We start from the raw sequence: 20515 nt of genomic DNA on the forward strand, positions 1-20515 counted from the left end.
CATAGTATTTCTAAAACAATTTTTAAGAATTTCAAAGAATTTAATTTCCTGGATTTCAAAAGTAATCCTTAAGGAGATACACGCAAAATCACATACAGAGTTCTGCAAAAAAAAAAAAAAATCAAAAAAGATGTCCAGAAGAATCTCAGAAGTAGTACCGGAATGGTAACGTTTTTTTTTTTGGATGAATCCCAAAGCGATATCTGGAAGAAAATTCAGAAATAATCTCAAGATTTACAGAACAATCCCAGAGAGGATTTGAAGGATTCATGAGTGATTTAAGGAAGAATCCCGTGAGAAGCTCCCAAAGAATTCTAGAGTAATTTCTGGAACATTTTTTGTCATATGATTTATATATAAAAATACTTTGATTCAAATATATTTCTTGTGTAGCATAAAGTTTCACTGCAGACACAGCTCGTAACATCAATAATAAATTTAATTTATAAATCTTTTAAGCACATCCAAATTAAATACAAGTTCAAAGAGTAAAATACCATTCTCATGAGTTTTCGAGGATCATATGGTCGGTGTTTAGACAGACCAGACTAGATGAATTTTGGAGCTCTAAGGATACGTAAAGAATTCCATCAATTTTAAATCTTCCATGTTATTTTGATACAAATGTATCATCAAATTGATAAGTTTCATTATTACAGCAAATATATATATAATATATTGATGTTTCACATGTTTGGGGTACATTTTTCTTACTCAATTAAAAAAACACTTGGTTCAGTCTGTCTGAACACCGACCATATCTATGTTTGTTATTTGATATTTAAAAACTTGAATTGTGCTGTATCAATATTTACAAGTAATTATATTAAATAAGTATGAATGGAGCAATAACAATTTTAATTTATCCCCATAATTGAACGACAATATCAATTAGAATGAGCCTCCACCACATCATCCCTCTCAGGAGAATTTTGATTCCCAATATTTTTTTTGCGGTGGTTCAGAATTGAAAATATCAAAAGTCTATTGTAATCACATCCTACTTGTTCAATTGCAATTGCAATTGGTGTTATTCGATATTTAAAATAGGATTCGTTAAGCCGAACATGTTGATCCTTCCACAAGAACCAACAACGAGCATTGCTTAAGTTAAAAGATTTTATCGTAATGCACAACCAGCATAAAAGTTCTTCCCCTTTTGTTTATGTACTAATTATAACTTCAAATTATTTTAATTAAATTAGTTATGTTGTCTACCATTCTACACGGCAACATGTTTCAAAATAAGTGGAGCTGCTTTTAAAACAAACTTTTACATCGATCAACCAAACTATAGAATATCCAATAGCGGAAAAATAATAATATTATGTATCCGGTAGAAATCAAGACCAACATTTATTTATAACTAGTGGTCCCGGCAAACTTCGTCTTGCCATCAAGTAGGCTGCTGAAAAACGTCACGGAACGTCCCATTCAAAATTGAATGTTCCGTTCACTTCCATTTTTTCTAACTTTTCCGGTGAATATCCTGAGCTTTTTATACACACAAACACGTCGGAACACTTCATGATCACTTCGATATGAAAACATTCAAAATCCGGTAGCCCGTTCTCAAGCCATTTCGTGACATACAAACACCATTCAATTTTTATTTATATAGAAGATAGATTATTTTTTTCTCGGGCACCGTGCATCGCAGCTAATATTTGAATAGTGCGCTGTGTTAATAAAAATCGTAAGAATGCAGCGCCACACTAAAAAACTTATTTCAAAATGCGGCGAGTTGAGGCGCGTCGCGAGTCTCACTGGCGCGATCCGGTTTGGTGGCGGTGCGACAATAATAACCGATCATTGCAAATCGAGCCGAACTGGCGCTCTTTCCGTGCGCACGCGCTTTCTGCAGAGCTGTCAAACCAGACTTTTGCGCTCCTTCTTTCGCTCTCCTTCAACTCAACAACTCAGCACGATCCACCTCGAGGTGGATTGGTGAGCTGTCTGGTTGTTGCAGATGAACAATCATCGTGTAGCGCGACATCATCATTGACACCAAGCTTGCAACTCACCAGAAAATCGTGGTACAATTAACAACAGCCCTATCTGAAGGCCTTGTATATCAAAGTTGCGATTTTTGGATTTGTATGTCTTGTCGCAAACGCAACGGTTTGTTCAGGGAAATCGAAAAAAGAATAAAACCTGAGAAGTTTCTAGACTATTGCCAGGGCGAAGAGTCGGAACGAAATATTTAGGAATAAAACAAGCTCACCACAATACCAATACTGAAAACCATATTCGAAGGGAAATTGAAGCTGCACTCTGTAAATCTCTTGCCTGACCTACATTTTATCTTTAAATATCTACGTAGCTGTTATTCGCCTGGACCAATCTCATAGATGTTAAAAGAAAAGAAACCGAATCTCAAGTACAAGAGAGTAAACTTTAACTGTGTTGCCAGCAAGCAACACAAACCGTCCACTAATATGTAAAAAAAGAGTCCTGATCCACATATGTCCCTGTAATGTAGAAAACTTTTACAGATTGTAACGAAAGCATCGAATTGGTGTGCCATCAACTCAACATTAAAGCATTCCCCTGAGCACTAATCGGTAGATTTAGGTAAAACTTCAAGGTCCCCGCCTTCCATTCCAACTCTGGATGCCATTCATTTGCAAAAGAATTGTATTTTTAACATAAGTGCTTACAAACAGCAAAACTGCCATTAGGTTTCTAGGTGATATGAGCGAAAGTAACGAAAGTATTTTTACATCAAACTGTGATAAGCCATAGTTGAATATTGAGTTTTATTTCCCAACTAGAATACGTGAAGATTCAGATCTTGATCAGACTATATGTATATTTTTGGTAACCGGTTACCATATTCTTAAAAGTACCAATCACACTGCACGATGAAAACCTCCGAATCAGATCGTTCCAATTGTTGTGAGCTGTCGTGAAATATATAACAATTTTATCAAAACCACCCATCAATCGCTGCTCAGTTCTTCGTTCCATCATCCTCCTCGAAAAGCTTCCGGTACGGCACGTGCCGGTCCTTGACGATGGTGAACGAATCGATGACCGCTCCCTCCTTGTCGACGGAAATCTGCTCGAAGTAGAGATGCGTCCGGTTGTGCGCCTTCATGCGCGTGTAGCCATAGTCACGGCTGTGCAGGGCGCTCCACTCGGGGATCCGGCGGATGAATGGTTCGCGGCCCTCCTTGCAGCCGGCAGATCCCGTCACCAGGTGGACCGGGGCCCGCGGGTTGCGGTACGGTTCCTCGTGCGATCCGTTGTAGACCTGAGAGGGGGAAAGGGTAGCGAAGGAAGAAAACGAAAGGATTACTTTAGATATTTAACAACGTGTGTAGATATCCAGCAAGGAAATATTTCCAAAGGGGACAGATTTCCAGTGATTATACATTTCGGAAGAGGAAATATTTCCGGTGAGGTTACATTTTCAGAGAGGATAGATCTGTAGAAAGGATAGATCCTCTTTAGAAATCAATCCTCTATACAAATCTATCCTTTCTAAAATATCTATCCTATGTGGAAATCTATCCTCTCAATAAAGTCCTCTATAGACATTTATCCTCTTAAAAAAATGTCCTCTCTTATAGAATCTAGTTTTTTTCTTATAAAAAAGTCCTTATTGGAAATCTGTCCTCATTGGAAATCTATCCTATCTGGCAATCTATCCTCTCTGAATATTTGCAGAGAATATTGATGATTTTACGAAGGAACGACAACCAGATGGCACTGCTGAATGAATGATGATATTTTGTTTTCAATTTGTCAAAATACAAGTGTTTCGCAGAAAGTTGTCGAAAATTTGTCTTTTTTGGTGTAATTATTTGATTTAATTCTAAAACTATTTCTTGTATACCTTAGATTTTTATTGTTCTTTGTAAATTTTTATGCGGATTGAATTGACAACGTTTGCAAGAGGTGTTTTTTTGCAATTTTGTGCTATGGTGGCTGACCGTATTGTGAAATATATCGTGCCATCTTGTCTCATTGTTTTTGCCGGATCTGTGAACTGCGGAACCCTCTCTGATCGGTCGGACGGAATATCCTACATAATCGATTATATCGATCAGTTTCACATCCACTGGGAAATCATCCACCGATGCAGTTTAATTTGCTCCAGCCATTGAGCGGTCGGCTGGAATGAATAAAAAAAACACAAACAAACCACCATAACCTACTGCAAACTCTGATTTTTCGAAGATTTCTCGTAATTCTTGACCGTTTGAAATGCGATATAACCGTAACGTTGAAGAAAACATAAATTCTTACCTGCTTCAGAACTCATTTCACAGGTTTTCGATTAATTTTGCGAAAAAACGTGAATTTTTCCAGCTGTTCAGATCAGTAAAGTTATAAAACCAAACAACAATCATCATTCTTCGTTTCAATCCGCTACAACTAGGCGTCGCATGAACTGTTTAAGTTTTGCGACAAAACGTCAATAGACTTCTAGTAAGGATTAATCTTCAGAATGGAAAAAAATCCTAATCAAAACTAGATTTCAAGAAAGGATATATTTGCAGAAAAAATATATTTCCAGGGAAGGGGATAGAAATCCATAGAGGATTGATTTTACAGAAGACAGATTTCCAGAAAGGATAGTTTTCCAGATAGGTTACCTGAAAAAGTATTTCTCTCATAGCTTTTCAAAAGGATGTATCTAACATTAAGGAGCTCTCATTGTTTGTTTTCTCTTTAATCGATAATTGGGCCACATTAACCTCTTCTGTTGCATCTTCGTATGAAACGCTAGCCAAGGAAAAAATTTCTCATTATTACATTCTCTCTGGAATCTATCTTCTCTTAAAATCTATCCTCTCTGCAAATTTGAAAATTCCCAGAAAGAATATACAGACTTCCAGAGAAGATTGGTCTCTAGGGATTTCTTTGCTTTTCCAGAGAAAACATATCTGCAGAAACGATTTCCAAATGTTGATGTACCCTTAGCAGACAGGATAGAAATCCAGAAAGGGTAAATTTTTGAAAGGATACGTCTGGAAAAGGCTGGATTTCTAGAGAGGATAAATTCCAGAAAGGCCTTCAGGGAGCATGAACTTACAAAGAAGAATTTCAGAGAGGATAGATGACAAGAGAAGAAAGATTTCCAGAAAGTATAGATTTCCAGAAGGAGTAGATTTCCAGGGAGTGAGTGAAATCAAGAGAGAATACATTTTTAGAGGAAGTAGATTTGAAAAAAAGGTATTTTTTCGAGTAGTGTCAGAAAGCAGTAAATTTTTCAGATAGGAATAGATTTCCAGAAAGGATTGATTTCTAGAAATAAGCAATGTCTAGAATGGATTGATTTTAAAGTAGGTACATTTCGAGTGAGGCTTGGCTCTCAAAAAAAAAAAATATATAGCTTTTCTGATAGGATATAAAGTTAGAAAAGATAAATGCACAGAGAGGATTGATTTCCAAAGAAAAAACATTTTCAGAGAGAATCGATTTTCCAGCTTTCACAGAATACATTTTCATAGAGGATAGATTTCAATAAAGGAATCGATTACTATACTTACATAGATAATAATAAGAGGAGAGAGAGGATAGATTTGCAGGGAAGAGATATTTCAAAAAGGGATGGATTTCCAGCATGGGCGTAACTAGGATTTTCTAGGAGCGAACTTGAAAAAAAAAATACGAATTTTACTCTAAAACGTTAATTATACAAAAACTTTGTACCGTTTTTGCATGGAACGTTGAACTATTAATGACATCCATTCCCATTTTTCATTCACAGTTAGAAGAGTGGAGTCAAAAACACATCTTGGTTCAATTTGTTTTCTAAATCATAAATTCACCAAGAAAATGCCTCGGAATTCCTGTGGAGTTTTTTTTTCCAGGTTTTAGTTTCAGTTTTTTCTGGTTATGTTGCCTATCAAATGCAAAACTTTAAAATAGGCATAAGGCATAAATTAATGATATTTCTAGTAAAATTTATCGCAAAGACTCCTCCGTAAACTACTCTGAAGATTTCTCAGGTAATTTTTCCTGGGTTCCTCTAACTATTTTTCGAAAAAGTTCTTCAAATGATACATTCAATTTCTCAACCGATTCCTCCGAAATTTTCCCCTTGAATTCCTTCAGAAATAATACTCCGATTTTTTTCAGGGATACTGTCAATATCTATTTCAGGAAACAACTCAAAATTATTTCAACCATTTCTTCTAAATTTTTATCAATTTTAATTCCTACAGAATTAGCACAAATAAGTATTTTAATCAAAAGTTACTCCTAGATCATCAAAATTTCTACATGAATTCATATAAAAGCTACTTTGTGAGTTTCTTTAGAAACTCCTAACTGTTATTTTCTCAGAAGCTCTTTTTAATAGTTCTTTGAGGCATAATCTAGGAGATTTCTCCCGACGTTTTATCCATAGATTTGAACATAATTTTTACCCAAGAAATCCTGAAAAATCCATCGGGAAGTATTTTTTCCCTCCATTGATTTATCCAGGAACTTTTTTGTGAATATTACTTGCAGAAGGTAATGAAATGCTGGTAGTCTTGAGATATTTTCTTTCTATTCGGCAGATGATTTTTTGGTAATGATCTTATAGATATTCAAAGATAAATCGTGATTATTAAAATGAGACCCGAAGGAAACATTGAATGAAGTCGTGATAAAATCAATTTCCACAAGAAAGCCTGGAAAATCCAGGTTTTTAATTACTTTGGAAATAATTTCAATAGTCCGAGAAGGATGGATCTAGTGTTTTTTTTTACAAGAACCCCGTACAGAAATTTATGGAATTTGGAATCTGCTGACAATGTTAAATTCCAGAAAATAAGATAATTACAAACATAAAACCCAACGGAATTTGAATTGAATGAAATCGTGAAAATCGTTTTGTACATTTAATCTACTTCCTAATGTATACTTGGTAGAAATCCTGTGTCAAAATTAGAAGGAGCTCTGAGCAGAAGAATTTTTAAGGAAATTGCAGGAATAATTGCGGGAGAAACCAATAAGAGATAATGCTTTAAGTATTACTGGATGAAATTTCCAAAATATAAATTTTTTTGATGAACTGTGTTAGAAATCCTTTAAATAACTCCAAGGAGAATTTTTACACAAAATTATTGTAAAAATCTCTGTTGCAACCCCAGGGAAAAGCCTGGAGAAATTCTAGCAGAATAATACAAGAATGTTCGAAAAATAAACAGGGAAAATTCCGAAACAATTTCCAGTTATCTGAAAAAAATTACGAACTTCGTAGAATAAGCTCGACCAGCAACCTGTAAAAAATGATAGGAAAATATCTTAAACTACTCAAGGCAAATTACTGGAAAAATCTTTGGAGTATTTTTTTTAAGGAATCCCTGCCTTAGCAATGCTTGAAGATGTTCTCAATAAAGTTCCTGGTTTGGTGTGTATTGTGTGATAATTTTAGACCTAGGTTGGAACTGGCGCAACCCGTTCTGAATCACAGTTCAACCCCAACCCAATTCAGGTTCGACCGAACTACAATTTATTTGTCATTGGTTTGTTTATGTGTTGATCACCGACCCAGTTCCTAAAAACGAAAACGACAAATTAGACCCGACGAGGGAAAAAAGACACGACGGGAGAATAGGGACACGATAAAGGAATAGAGAAACAAAGAGTTTCACTGAAACTATCACTCAGGCAAAAATACTATGAATATTCATTATTTTCCCTTATGTTTATTAGCCACAAGAAATCGGTAAGTATTTCATTGATTCACCTTATGAATTGATCTGAATCTTGCTTATTTCATAAAACAGCATTATGAAAATTGAAATAAAAATTTAAGAATTTCTTCTATCAGCAGTATAAACTACATTACTTTTTATGTCACATATTATTGTTTAACAGGGTGTCCATTAGGCCGTCCCTTATTTTTCGAAAATGCGAAATGATATAAGTTCGTCATTGTAAAGTGCTCGTTTTGATGAGAAAAAAATCAGGTAAAAATTTTAAATCCGTACGTGGACGCTAAGTGGTCCCCCAACGACCCTAAAGGTACTAGGTGTAAATGACCCCCGTGCGCCAAATCAAGCTCGCTGCTCTAGTGTACGCAACATGAGTACGAAAAGCCACTGGTAACAAATTTATAATCAGCATAGAATTTAAAGAAAAATAATATTTTACACTGTGGATATCTTCATAACACTGCACGCTGACATTAAATTCATAACTACAAAGGGATCGTTCAAATATTACGCAACGCAACAGGGGGAGCGAGGTGGCCTTCCAAAGTGTCACGGTCCATACAAAAATTTTAGATCTTTTCATACAAAAGCTGTTACATGGGGGAGGGAAGGGGTCTTAAATTAGCAAATTTTGCGTTACGTAATATTTGAATCATTCCAAAGAAAGCAAACTTCTATGCTGATTATTAACGCGCGCAGGGCAATTTGTTACTGGTGCCTTTTCGTACTCATGCTGCGCGCATTAGAGCAGCGAGCTCGATTTTGCGCAAGGGGTCGTCTACACCTAATACCTTCAGGGCCGTTGGGGGACCACTTAGCGTACACGTACGAACTTCAAATTTTTACCTGATTTTTTTCTTACTAAAACGAGCACTTTACAATGACGAACTTATAACATTTCGCATTTTCGAAAAATAAGGGACGACCTAGTGTCCATCCATCCGGGAAATCCAGGAAAAGCGGGAAAAACCCGGAAATTACAAGTGGCCGGGAAAAATGTGGGAAATGCCCGGGAATTAGGAGAACACACCGGGAAAATATGTGTTTCGAACATATGAAGACCGGCCTACTTCAATTCCAAATGATACTAGAAATTTTTGACAGGAGGCTTTCAGAAGGCTGCCCATCAACTTGTACTTTGTATCACGACTTGTTGGACTGATTTGGTAGGGAAATAGTTAACGATTTCTAGTGGTTTTTTTAAATCAAAATCCTTCAAAATTATCTTTGATTTCCTGGGTACATTTGTTGGGTACATTTCCTAATGATTCATACCGATTTATTGTGAAAAGTTATGGCAAAATATTTAAAAAAAACTCAAAGGAGATTTCATGGAAAACCAATAAGATCCTTAAAACATCTCTAGAAAGGGTATATAGGGATTCCTGTCAAGATTTTTCTTGGTGAGATGATTGAAAGATTTCCTTTTAGATCCATGCCAATTTTCTATTGAGGTTTTTACAGGAAATCGAGGCGATAATTTACCAATTTCTTCGAGAGATAACTGAAAATGTTATAAATCTGCTTATAATAAGGTTAATAAGGTTTCTTGTTGATTCTAGAAAATACCCTTGGCTGATTTTTCTTGAAACTCTTAGTAGATTCGTAGAGGTTTAGAAATTGTGGACAAATTCATTGAGAATTCCATATGACAAGATTTCTGGAGTTACTGATGAGGATTCATGATGCAGCTTTGTCAGTCTTACTGGTTCGACTAGTCCTAGATCTATGACAAAGTTCTTATGAGGTCCCTGATAGTTTTTTATGGATACCTTGCAGATTTACAGTAAATTATTTCAATCATTCCCAATTTGGGAATCCCATCAAATTCCTTGTAAAATTATTCGTGAATTCATGGCAAATTCTATGATAAATGATTAAATAGCGAGGTTTTTAATGCAGACTTTTGTTTAATTCTTAACAAGAATCTCGACCATATCTTTGAAAAATTGCTTGATTTGTGGATTTATGTCAAAAAATTAAGCCAACATTATAGAAGACAATAAAATGTTTTTGGCGGAATTTCGTTTCTGTTAAAAAGATCTCTCCTTGGCTACAACATGAGTTTCACCAGCTCAAGATTTTTCCGGAAATCATCCATGGACCATGTCTAACACATGATTACGAAAGCATTCTTAGAAATTAATTTATTGGCTATCTTTTGAGGCGAACCAGTCTGTGGCTGAAAGCCTCACCAATAAAGAAAAAAAATGGCTATTGAACTTTTTTTTTTCGATGAAATACAGTCTAAATTTAGATACACAAAGCAGATATTTGTTCATATAATTTTAAAACTTCTCTGAATTTGCTATGAATTGATTTATATGATTATTTCACTGTTGCGTTCTTCAAGTGTTACTACGTGTTTGTGTAAAGGAAAAGTTTTGGAAAATTCTCAGGAATAGCTAAAAAATCGACTGAAAACTAATCTATCACTTTGTATGTGAGTCTAGTAGTGTCTTTCAACAGCCTACTTGATAGCAGGACAAACGCCACTATTCTTGTTTACGTTCGAATGCTCTTTCGATCGAAAACTGTTTTGCATTCCCGTTTACGCCAGCATAATCAAGTAAGCCATGCATTCGAACGAATAGGATTCGATAGAAAGTTGTAAAAGAGAATGAGGGTGAAAGTGTGCCGGGAAGATTTGTTTTCTAATATTTTGAGCATCCGGGAAAAATCCGGGAATTGGAAAACTGATTTTGAATGGACATCCTGGTTTAATTATTCGTTATTATATTCAGTTGACAATGCATTCCATTCAGAGTATTAACAGAAATTTCAATGCGTTCTACTACCTAATTTAGATAAATGATTAGCTAACGTGTGGAAATCGAATTTCCAACTATTTTGCCGTATTGTGAGTATCACATTAATACGTAGCAAAGTATTATTGCACATCGAGCTGTGACGTGTCGAGGAATGAAAATTCGATTTTCACACGTTGGTTACCATTTTCTAAAACAGATATTGAACAAACTGGGAATGTAATTATTCGGACTACAATATCTACAAACTCGACCATTATTCTCCGTTTATTACAATCTCAATTTCCATTTTCGATTTGAAATTTTTTGGATCCCCGTGGTTGTACATTGCTGAACTTCTGAAAAAGTGACACAGTATGTTGGATCTCAACGATGGCGGTGATTTCGAGCTGCAATTTTCATAATAACAACCTTATGAGTTTTTCACATTAGAGACAGCTATGTGAATAGTAAGGCGGTTTAATGAAATTGATATACGTTAATTAAGTATAACTTACTTCGCAATTATGGTTTTCATCAAGCTAATATGAAATATATAATAGCCTTATGATGTATGGTTTCATTAATGGAATGACTCATGAAAGCAATGGAAATCATAAGGCGCGCAATGAAATTTGTATACTTTCATTATGTTCACCTATTTTTTTGATTATGATTATCATTCCAAAGGTATGGAATCCATATAAGCCTTCTGAAATCGGATTTTATGGAATTTTCAATGCATCATAAGGCAAAATTTATGAAATTCGTTAATTAATTTGCCTGAGTGTAATCGTTCTCTGATGAACGAGGACGATGCTCCAATCGTGTCTCCACTCTTCCACCTGACTAAGCTGGAAAAACACTTCTCGTAGCGCCCGAGCCTGCCAAATAAACGAGCTAAGTAAAAAAAAACACTTCTCGATTACTTTTTCAAATCGACGTAAGTAACTTTCATACGGTTTTGAGAAAACTAATTGAGAAGAATCACAACCTGTCTTATAAAACTGCTTTAAAATGAATCACCTTTTTAACATTTTTTCGCAGTGTACATCGCTCAAATTTTGCATACAATCAGATCGCGTTCAAAAACTAGGTAGTTTCTATTATTTTCAACAAAAAAAAATTATGGCAAAATGATAAGCCGTTTCATACAGTTACTTTCGACGTTTTTCTACCACTGTAAAATCGGCTCAAGTAGTGTTTTGTTTTGATTCGTGGTTAAGTCACTTTGTCTCCCATACAATGGAGCGGCGAAAGTAGCGGTTAGGTTGCGAAAGTGGAGAATCTTACTTTCGTCGTTTTGTAAATCCGGAAATTAAACGTTCTAAAAGTGAAAAATCTAGTTGGGTAGGAGCGGAACATGTGGAATTTCGCCTGCGAAACACGTAGGATCAATAAAGTAAGTTTATTCACTTTTTTGACTTGAGACTATTTGAATAAGTTTTCGAGACTTCTCGACGTATACTGATTACAGTACGGATACTAATGTTGACAAATTATGTAATCAGTCGGACATCGTCCCGTAGATGGGCAACATCGAACCCGAAAACGGTCGATTTAAAAGGTGATTTCAATTCCTTTTTAGGTAAATCATTCTGGAATAGTCGACTTGTGCCCCTACCCACGTTTTCAAAGGCACTAAACTGGAAAAATAGTTGGCAAACGTTTCTGATCTTTTTATTTTAAGCTTTCTGGTAGTGCACAAGGCCAAAATAAAAAGTGCATTTTTGTTGGATGCTTTCTGCGCAAGATTTGAGCCTTTGAAGTTTTAGTGCAATCTTAGAAGTTGACTCTAGCCTGTTTCACCTTTAACCGTTGCAAGAAGAATTAGTGTTGTGTCTTGTCTCACGTCGCGTCTTATGAGTGAATTCGCTAAAAGCCAATTATTGGCTTTTCAGTTTTGACAAAATTAAAAACTGTTATTTTATCTCGTCCAACGTTTTGATCCGTTTGGGACTTTCTTCAGAGGCTCAATTGTTACAGAGTTTTTGAGTTCTTGAAGAAGGTCCCAAACGTTGAACAAAATAAAATAACAGTTTTTAACTTTGCCAAGAATGAAAAGCCAATTCAACATCAACAGGAAACTACAGTCGAAGCACCAACAAGGAATAGAAAGGCGACAATAGAATAGAGACACGACGGAAGAATAGAGAAACGACGGTATAATAAACAGATGACGAATAAACAGAGGGGCGACGAGAAAATAGAGAGAATGTGAGAGAACACTCTTAAAATCATTTATACGGAACCTTGGTTCACCAGTACACATAAATGACTCATTATGAGTGAACAAACTGTGATCAAAAAAGGGATAGAAATATAAATGTGTGTAATTCTAACACAAAACTGTGGGACTTTAACAGATGCTCCGTGTAAATGAATTTAACACGTCAGTCGTCACGCTGTTGTATTTTGTACAACACTGTTGAAAAAACCTCGCTTTTCAATCACAACAGCAGCGTGGTGGTTCTGACGGTGGAAAACCGCGCGACGACTGAAAGGTTAAGACTAAATTAGGCTCGAAAGTCTCACGAATAAGACTAGAAACAAACTCAAATAGCACTAGAACGGAAGAAAGCACAGAATGGGGAAAGAGACTCGTAAGACTTGAATTGAATTCGAATGAGTTTTGAAACGGATTTGACTAGAGCTAGAAACGAACTCGATTGAAACTTGAAACAAACTCAACTCTTCTATATCAGCTGTCATTCTCGTCAGTGGATACGAGTAACCAACTTTGGAGAAGGCTACGAGTGGTAGTCGAAATACGCGTATCTGTTAACAGATAATGCAATTAGGGCGGAATTAAAATGTTTCTCTTTAACGAACCCAAATTGATACAGTTTCTATTGATGTTTAAAATGGCCTAGAAACGAACTCAAATGGGTCCTCAAACAAGCTCGAATAGGTCCTGAAACTAGAAACAGACTCGAACGGAACTGAAAACGAAACGCGGTTTAATGTGTTTCGACAATAAGACAAATAGGGTTCGACTTGGACTCGAATGGGACTTAAAACCTTTTTCGAATATAACTCGCTGCAAATATGGTAATGCAGCTCGTAATGAATTCTGAAAACGGAGTTGAACTTGAATGGGATTAAATTTAGACTTCAAACGGCTCCGAATAAGACCCAAATGGGACTTGAAACAGACTGGAATGAAGCTCCAAACAAACAAGACTCGAGACGGGCACGAATGCGACCCATATTGAGCCCATATTGCCCATATTGAGATTTGAAATAAGTTTGAATGAGACTTGAATTATAGGCTCAAGCAGGAATTTAAAGAAAAATTAAAAAGATAGTTTGGAACAAGACTCGAAACTGGCTTTAACGGGAATCTAAATCCAACTTAATGAGTCCAGAAAACGGACTTGGATGGAACTTGAATTTGTTTCTAATAGAAGTCGAAACGAACTCGAATGGGTTCCAGTAGGACCGTGTCGGATAAGACTTAAAAATGACCCGAAACAAACTCGAATGGGACTTTGAAACAGGTTCAAACAGGATTTCAAACGGACTGGAACAGGATTCGGATGGGATTTGAATGAGGCTCCAAACAAACACTAGCAGGACTCGAAACGGACTCGTGTGATACTGGTAATTATTTGGAGCTAGCTTGGCAATGGTTTCACACAATTTTCGAATGATTCAATTTTCTTATTTCGGGTTTGAATGAGACTCAAATAGGGTTAAAAATAGACTAGAATTGGGCTCCAAATTAACTCGCAAATCGAACTCTAAACGGACTCGAACAGGAATCAAATGGGATTTGTAGCGGACTACCAACAGCAGTGATGGAAAGTGGCGAGCATTTCTGCTAAACTAGAACAAAAACAAAACAGGGTGACCAGCGCACTGGGAAATCGGGAAAACCGGGAAAAAGCCGGGAATTTCGAATCACCGAAAGAAAACCGGGAAATATACGGGAATTTCAATTAGTACCGGGAAAATTTTGCATACCAAGTAATGTTTTAACCAGCACGATCTATACCAGTGCTTCCCAAACTTTTTCAACTTTCGCCCCCTTTGTGATTCACATATTTTAATTAAGCGCTGTACGCCAGAAAATTTCCTTGACTCGCATATCCATAGAATCATAATGCAATAACTTTCATGTACATTTAAAAATAATTTCTTAAATATCGATAACCCACAGTTACTATGAATGATTTATTGGACTGTAATTTATAATATCGATTTTAACAATATCTTGCGTGCATTATAGGCTACTGAATCAGTCATTCCATCATCTGCCGTTTCTAAAATTACTGCAATAATTTTCAGAAATTGTGAATAATAAATGTTCGATGTTTCTGGGAACGCATTTTTATCCAATCCAAATACCCTGAAACATATATGAAAATCCAGAATGTTTTTCAACTTATTGTTCAATGCAATTTTTCTAACACCAAGAAAACTCGATTTCTTTCGGAAGTTTTGAAAGTTCAAATCTGACGCATCTCTGAAAATTCTTCAAATGTATTTTTAAAACACTTTTTAAAAATACATTTGAAGCAGTTACGTCTTTAAAATCGCTGGAACCCGATTTTTGTTTGCTAAATTTTTCAAAATTTGTTTCTAAAATGATGTGTACCATAATAACTAATGAAAAAGAGTGCAACCGGAACCGGAACATCAAAATGGGCACATTAGATTTTTTTGTTCGTTCTAAAAACTCATGATATTAAAAAACCTGAATGCATCACACAATCATCAAGTGTTGTCTATCATAATTTGAAAATGATCATGGTTAGAGATATAACGGTTTAAGGTAAAATAGTCCTGGAAATAGTTAAGTTTGGAATTGATTACCCATCAGATATGTGTCCTCCAACGGTTATGAGTAATTATTTTCAAATGCTCCCGTGTTAGCTTTTTAGCCCCCTTTCTAGATTTTTCGCCCCCCAAATTCTGTTTTACAAATTTTCGCCCACTTGAGCCTGAAATTCGCCCCAGGGTGGTGAATTCGCCCACTTTGGAAATCACTGATCTATACTTTAGTGGATTTTTACTAAAGTTTTTGAATTCGAATCCCAAGTTAGTCAATAAAGCCAAGAACATATTCTTTATTTTTTATCAGAAATAATTGCCCTGAGAAAATGTTCTAGATTAGTGGGGATAAAACATAACAAAATATTATATGCTGATGACCATGGAACGAAATGTTGAACAATTGATAAAGAGATTATGTCTACCAAACCTGTGACCGTTTAAGATTTAAACTATGATTCATTCAAAGATTGACTCGATCCCATAGTATTAACAAGGGTCAATCGTTTTTTAGCACTGAACTTTTTCATAACAAATTTTACGATCACCTAAAATGACCGTCGTAAAATATCGTTTCATAGATCAAACTGAAATTTAGCAGAATCAGTATAAGCCCAAAAATTTTGAATGCGCAGCAAAATATCTGATTTCCGTCTACCCCTAATGGAAATGCTTTGGTTTTAACAAAAAACTCGTACTTAAAAGTCGTTTGAAATAGTAAAAAAAAATCGCAATAATGTTTCTTAGCATATCATTAAACCGGGAATATTTTTAAAATATCGGGGAAAAACCGGGAGAAAACCGGGATTTTGAAATTGACTTTTCACTGGCCACCCTGACAAAACCAATCGCTCCCAAGCGTCAGAGAATAGGACTCAAAGCGGTCTCAAACAGGGAACAAAACGGTTTTGAAACAGAGTGAAATAAAACTCTCAACCGTCTTAAATGGGAAGCGAAACAGATTCGAATGGAATTTGAAAAGTATTTGAATGTGGGCTGAAAAATAGAATCGGATTCAAATGGGACTTGATTTCGTTTAGAACTAGACCTGTAAACGGAATGGAGCAGGATTTCGAATAGAATTTGAAATCGTTTCTAATAAAACTCAAAACGGACACGATTTGAGTAAGACTTGAATCGGTTTTGAACAGTGAATAAATTGTCACCCAACACCCAACAACAAAGACATTATCATCTTCTATTCTTGTTGCAACAATTTTATTCCGCAACATGAGTTTATCATCACTTGAACAGAATATGACAAAGATCGATCACCACGTGCGCAGCGATTTTCTTGGCTTCGCATTGCAATTTTCGAGAACTTTTTCTGTGTTGGTAAACATTGGCACATTTTTGAACAGCATGCATAAAACAAATTTGGTTTTGTGTTTAAAATAACTGATTAATTTCGAGTCGGAAAGATTGCAACAATGTTGTGCCCTGTGATTGTCATGACAATTTTGCTTCTGATTGTATCCCTATCCGTAACAGTATGGATAAACGGGTTGTGAGCGACTTGTTTTGTTGTTTGTTTTTCGTCTCCTTTGATGACAATTTGATTCACTGGTTTTGAATAATTTTTTGATAGAGCTCGAAGCAAATTCCCATGGCGCTCTAAATGAACTTGAATATGACCCGAAACAGGCTCGAATGGGATTTAAAATTGATTCGACCAGTAAAATAATGGTATTTAAAATGGACTTGAAACAGTTTGGAATGAAATTTTAAACTGATGATCAGGCATCAAAACGGTTTGGAACGAGACTTGAAAAAGTGGGTCAGAATACAGATCGATATGAGACTTGAAAAAGGTCTCGAAACAGACTTTAATGGAACTCTAAAAGAACTCTTTAAACGAAACGAAATGGGTCTCCAAACGCATTCAAACAAGAATAGAAGCGGATTTTGGAATTGAAAAGGACTTAATGCAACTGTAGATCCTGAAAGTAGAATCGAATAGGACTCCATATTGTTTCTAGTAAGACTATCAAGGTACACGAATAGGGCTCAAAATGAACTCGGATGGGATTCGAAACGAACTTGGAAAGGGATTGGAACGACACCTTGAACGCATACTGCGCATCTTACAATCCTTAGGAACCACTGCAGGCCCTACGAAGCAAATGAAGGACCATCCAGCCCAATGCATCATACAGCGATGAAAACGATAAAACCATTTTCCCCGCATTGCCCCCATAGTGCTCACGCATGCAACTCTTCTACCCGACTTCCCCCTCTTCCCGTACCTTGTAGTCGTAGATGGGCCACAGTCGCTCGTACGAGTGCTCGTGCGCCCAAATCTCCACGTCCACGCCATACTCGTAGAACAGGTCCTCCAGGCCGAACCAGTGCGAGAAGGGCAGACCCACACGCACCAGCGTCTCACTATGGGTGCAATCGTTATCGTTATCATTGCTGCAGTACATCGGCCGGTGGCCATAGGTTACGATCCAGGGACGCTCGGCACGGTTCTCCGGCCGGTTCGCTTCCTCCAGGTCCCGCCGGAGCCACTCGTACTGGTTGATCAGCGTCTTCAGGCCGTAGTTCATGAAGTAGTACACCTCGGTGGAAAAGCCGATGAAGTGCACCGGGCCCAGGTTGAAGCTGTACATCAGGTTTTCCGTTCCGCCGGGCATGCTGAACCGGGCCCGGTAGTTGGAAAAGTTGCTGGATTGGGATATGAATTACGTTACAGATTGAAAGTCGTCAGAAACAACACTTGAAGACACTCACTACTTCTCCTCGTGATTCCCGGCGCACACCATGTACGGCGTATAGGCCGCAATCGACTGGATCTGGTTCATGAACTGGTCTCCGACAAGGGCATTGTCCGAGTTCATATCGTACGCAAAGTCCCCAACGTGCAGAATGGCATCGTACATGTGTCGCTGGGTATCCTCCTGAAGACGGGCCATTGATTGCGCATTTTCATTGCCCATGTCGCCGAAAATGGCCAACGACGGGGACCAATCCGATCCTTCGGGGACCGTGTGGAAGTAGAACTCCGGAGACCATCCCACACGGCTTCCACAGTGATACTCATACCGCGACGATGGTTGCAGATCCCGCAGCACAACCCGATGAATGTACTGAGTATGCTTTCCGGATCCACCGTCTACGAATTCCTCCTCAGTTCCGGTGGCACTAAAATGGAATCGGCATAAAATAAAAGATCCTATTGTGGTTCCAGCGATCAGATTTTATCAAAAATATACTGCTTCGCGTTGAAAAATGGGTTAACCAAGGTGAAAAATTCGATTTTTGACTAATTTTACAGCGTCGCAACTCGCTTCACTATAGTGCGCTTCTATGCCCTCCACTGTGTGCATCATGCGCACTATTGAAAATTGAGTTGCGATACGACGAAGTTGGTCAAAAAGCGAACTTCGCACGTTGATTAACCCATTTTTCAATGCGAAGCAGTATATATTACAGGTATTATCCTTGGGCACTGCCAAACGGCGTTATACCAAATGAGTTTATGCCTTGTTGCAAGTTGTGTTACGTTTATGTTTGTTCACTAGATAGAGTGCGTTACTCCTACACCAAGAACGGAACCCATGGACGCAGAAGTTAACCTGAATTCGATTTCAACTCAATAATCACGTGATCCTTTTTCGCAAAGCGCACCTCTTTTGGAGGAATTAGATGCCCATCCAAACACAACGCTCTCTATTGTATATGCAATGTTTAGGCGAGTGTGCATTATTTATTGAGTATTGAAACAACTTACGGTTTCTCTTAAGCTATCAGTACACGCTTTGCCGAATGTGCAAATATTTGGATAGGCATAAACCAAAAGACAAACATAAGTTGAAACGCCAATAATCTTGACATCAAATATTTACCATAGTGTACTGATAGCTTTTCTATTACCCTTAGTTGATTCATAACTGTGCGATGACTGTACGTACGCCCCTTTATCACAAACCTCAACGCATAGCCTCCTATGCCGTACTCGACCACCGACTCATTAGTGGCCGTCATCGTACTCCATGTCACCACTATCTCGCTCGTGGACTCTCCGAACGCCAAATGGACCTGTTCCGGTTGGTAGTAGAATACCTGACCTCCGACCAGCTGACGCTGCAGAACCATCACCAACAGGGCTAGGCCCCCTGCGAGGACACTTCGATTAGCCCTTCCCATGGCACCACTTTGTTTTTCACGACTGTACACTAAAGAACGACTCACAGCCAACTGATCAGCGCGTCAAAGCAACCTGTTCTGCCGAGTCTTTGTTCTTGAATTCTTCCTGATTGAATAATTTCTTCGCTGATAAGCAGTCAGTGTCAGTCGTAGCTGGGTGTGATTATCACATTCGCATCTGCTCTGCGGCCGATGTGAATGCTCTACTTTCCTATGTTTATTGTTTTGGGTTTTGTTTGCGCCAGAGATTGTGAAAATACGCATCAGGCGCAGACGCGCGCAAGTGATGCCAGTAATTTCCAAGTGATGGTGACTATAGAAAGCGTTACAAGTTGAAATTAGCTTCATCAACAGCAAATTTATTTATGTTGATTTCTGATAAGATTATATAAATTGTAAGGGACATTGAAACCCGACTATTTAGAAAGCAATGAATTAATTCAATATACACGCAAACAAATTTTGTTGTATAATCTACCGAATCCATGGTAGAATTAAGAACTCACCAACGATTTTCAACCGACTACAAAAATCTGTCAAGTTTACTAAAATCTGGTGAAAATCACTGAGCAGTGCAGTAAATTTGACTATGTCCATAGTAGCATCCACTACAAAGCATTGTATTTCAATCCGTGACACCCACCGTACAACACAGTGTGGTCAAAAATATGATGCTAAACTTCTCAAATCAAGAATGTTTCTAGTCAAAAATACTACAACTCTGGATAAATCAACAGAAGAAATTTTCTTGTGTAGTGATGTTGACTATGTTTTGGTAGAGTTAACAGATCAATGTAGTCGGTTGAAAATCGTTGGTGCAGTTCTTAATTTTACCATGGATTCAGTAGTTTCTACAATAAAATTCATTTCAGTGTAGGAACAATCTGGAATGAAAAGTATATACAAAACGCATACCGCGTGGGATCGAAATCTGTACCTAAGAAATTAATCTAAATCCATCCACGTTCCACAAAACGCCTACTATTTGTATGAAGTGTACAGATTTTGAGCCTGTACGGATTTAGGTCCCCCACTGTATACATACAACAAGAGACGGTTCGTCGAAGGTGCCAAAATAAATAATCAAAGGCTGAGTTCACTATCAGGGATGTGCGATAACCCGATACTGAAATAGTCTCTTGTCACCTGTGCTCTTGATTATACAGTTAACTCTCCCTTACT

The 20515-nt window shown here is 37.3% G+C and overlaps 2 protein-coding genes across 3 annotated transcripts in view; one reads left to right on the top strand and one right to left on the bottom strand.

The window, feature by feature from the left end:
- LOC5567645 (beta-1,3-galactosyltransferase 5) overlaps positions 1–2914 on the top strand; it is a 30670-nt gene extending 27756 nt beyond the window's left edge. For both annotated transcript variants that reach the window (XM_021854938.1, XM_021854937.1), the window contains exon 3: positions 2496–2914. Coding sequence is in view for 1 of the 2 variants with exons in the window: in XM_021854937.1 (XP_021710629.1) it covers positions 2496–2561 (66 nt within the window). In the remaining variant the exon portion in view is untranslated. The remainder of the gene's footprint in view (positions 1–2495) is intronic.
- LOC5567646 (acid phosphatase type 7) lies at positions 2717–19587 on the bottom strand. Its single transcript, XM_001651790.2, has 4 exons — positions 19116–19587; positions 17918–18328; positions 17431–17851; positions 2717–3256 (listed from the first exon to the last, which is right to left on the bottom strand). The coding sequence occupies exons 1-4, from the start codon at positions 19331–19333 to the stop codon at positions 2954–2956; spliced, it is 1353 nt and encodes a 450-aa protein (XP_001651840.1). The 5' UTR covers positions 19334–19587; the 3' UTR covers positions 2717–2953.
- Between the last annotated feature and the right edge of the window lie 928 nt (positions 19588–20515).

This window comes from Aedes aegypti, chromosome 3 (genome assembly GCF_002204515.2).
Source record: "Aedes aegypti strain LVP_AGWG chromosome 3, AaegL5.0 Primary Assembly, whole genome shotgun sequence".
Lineage (NCBI taxonomy): Eukaryota > Metazoa > Arthropoda > Insecta > Diptera > Culicidae > Aedes > Aedes aegypti.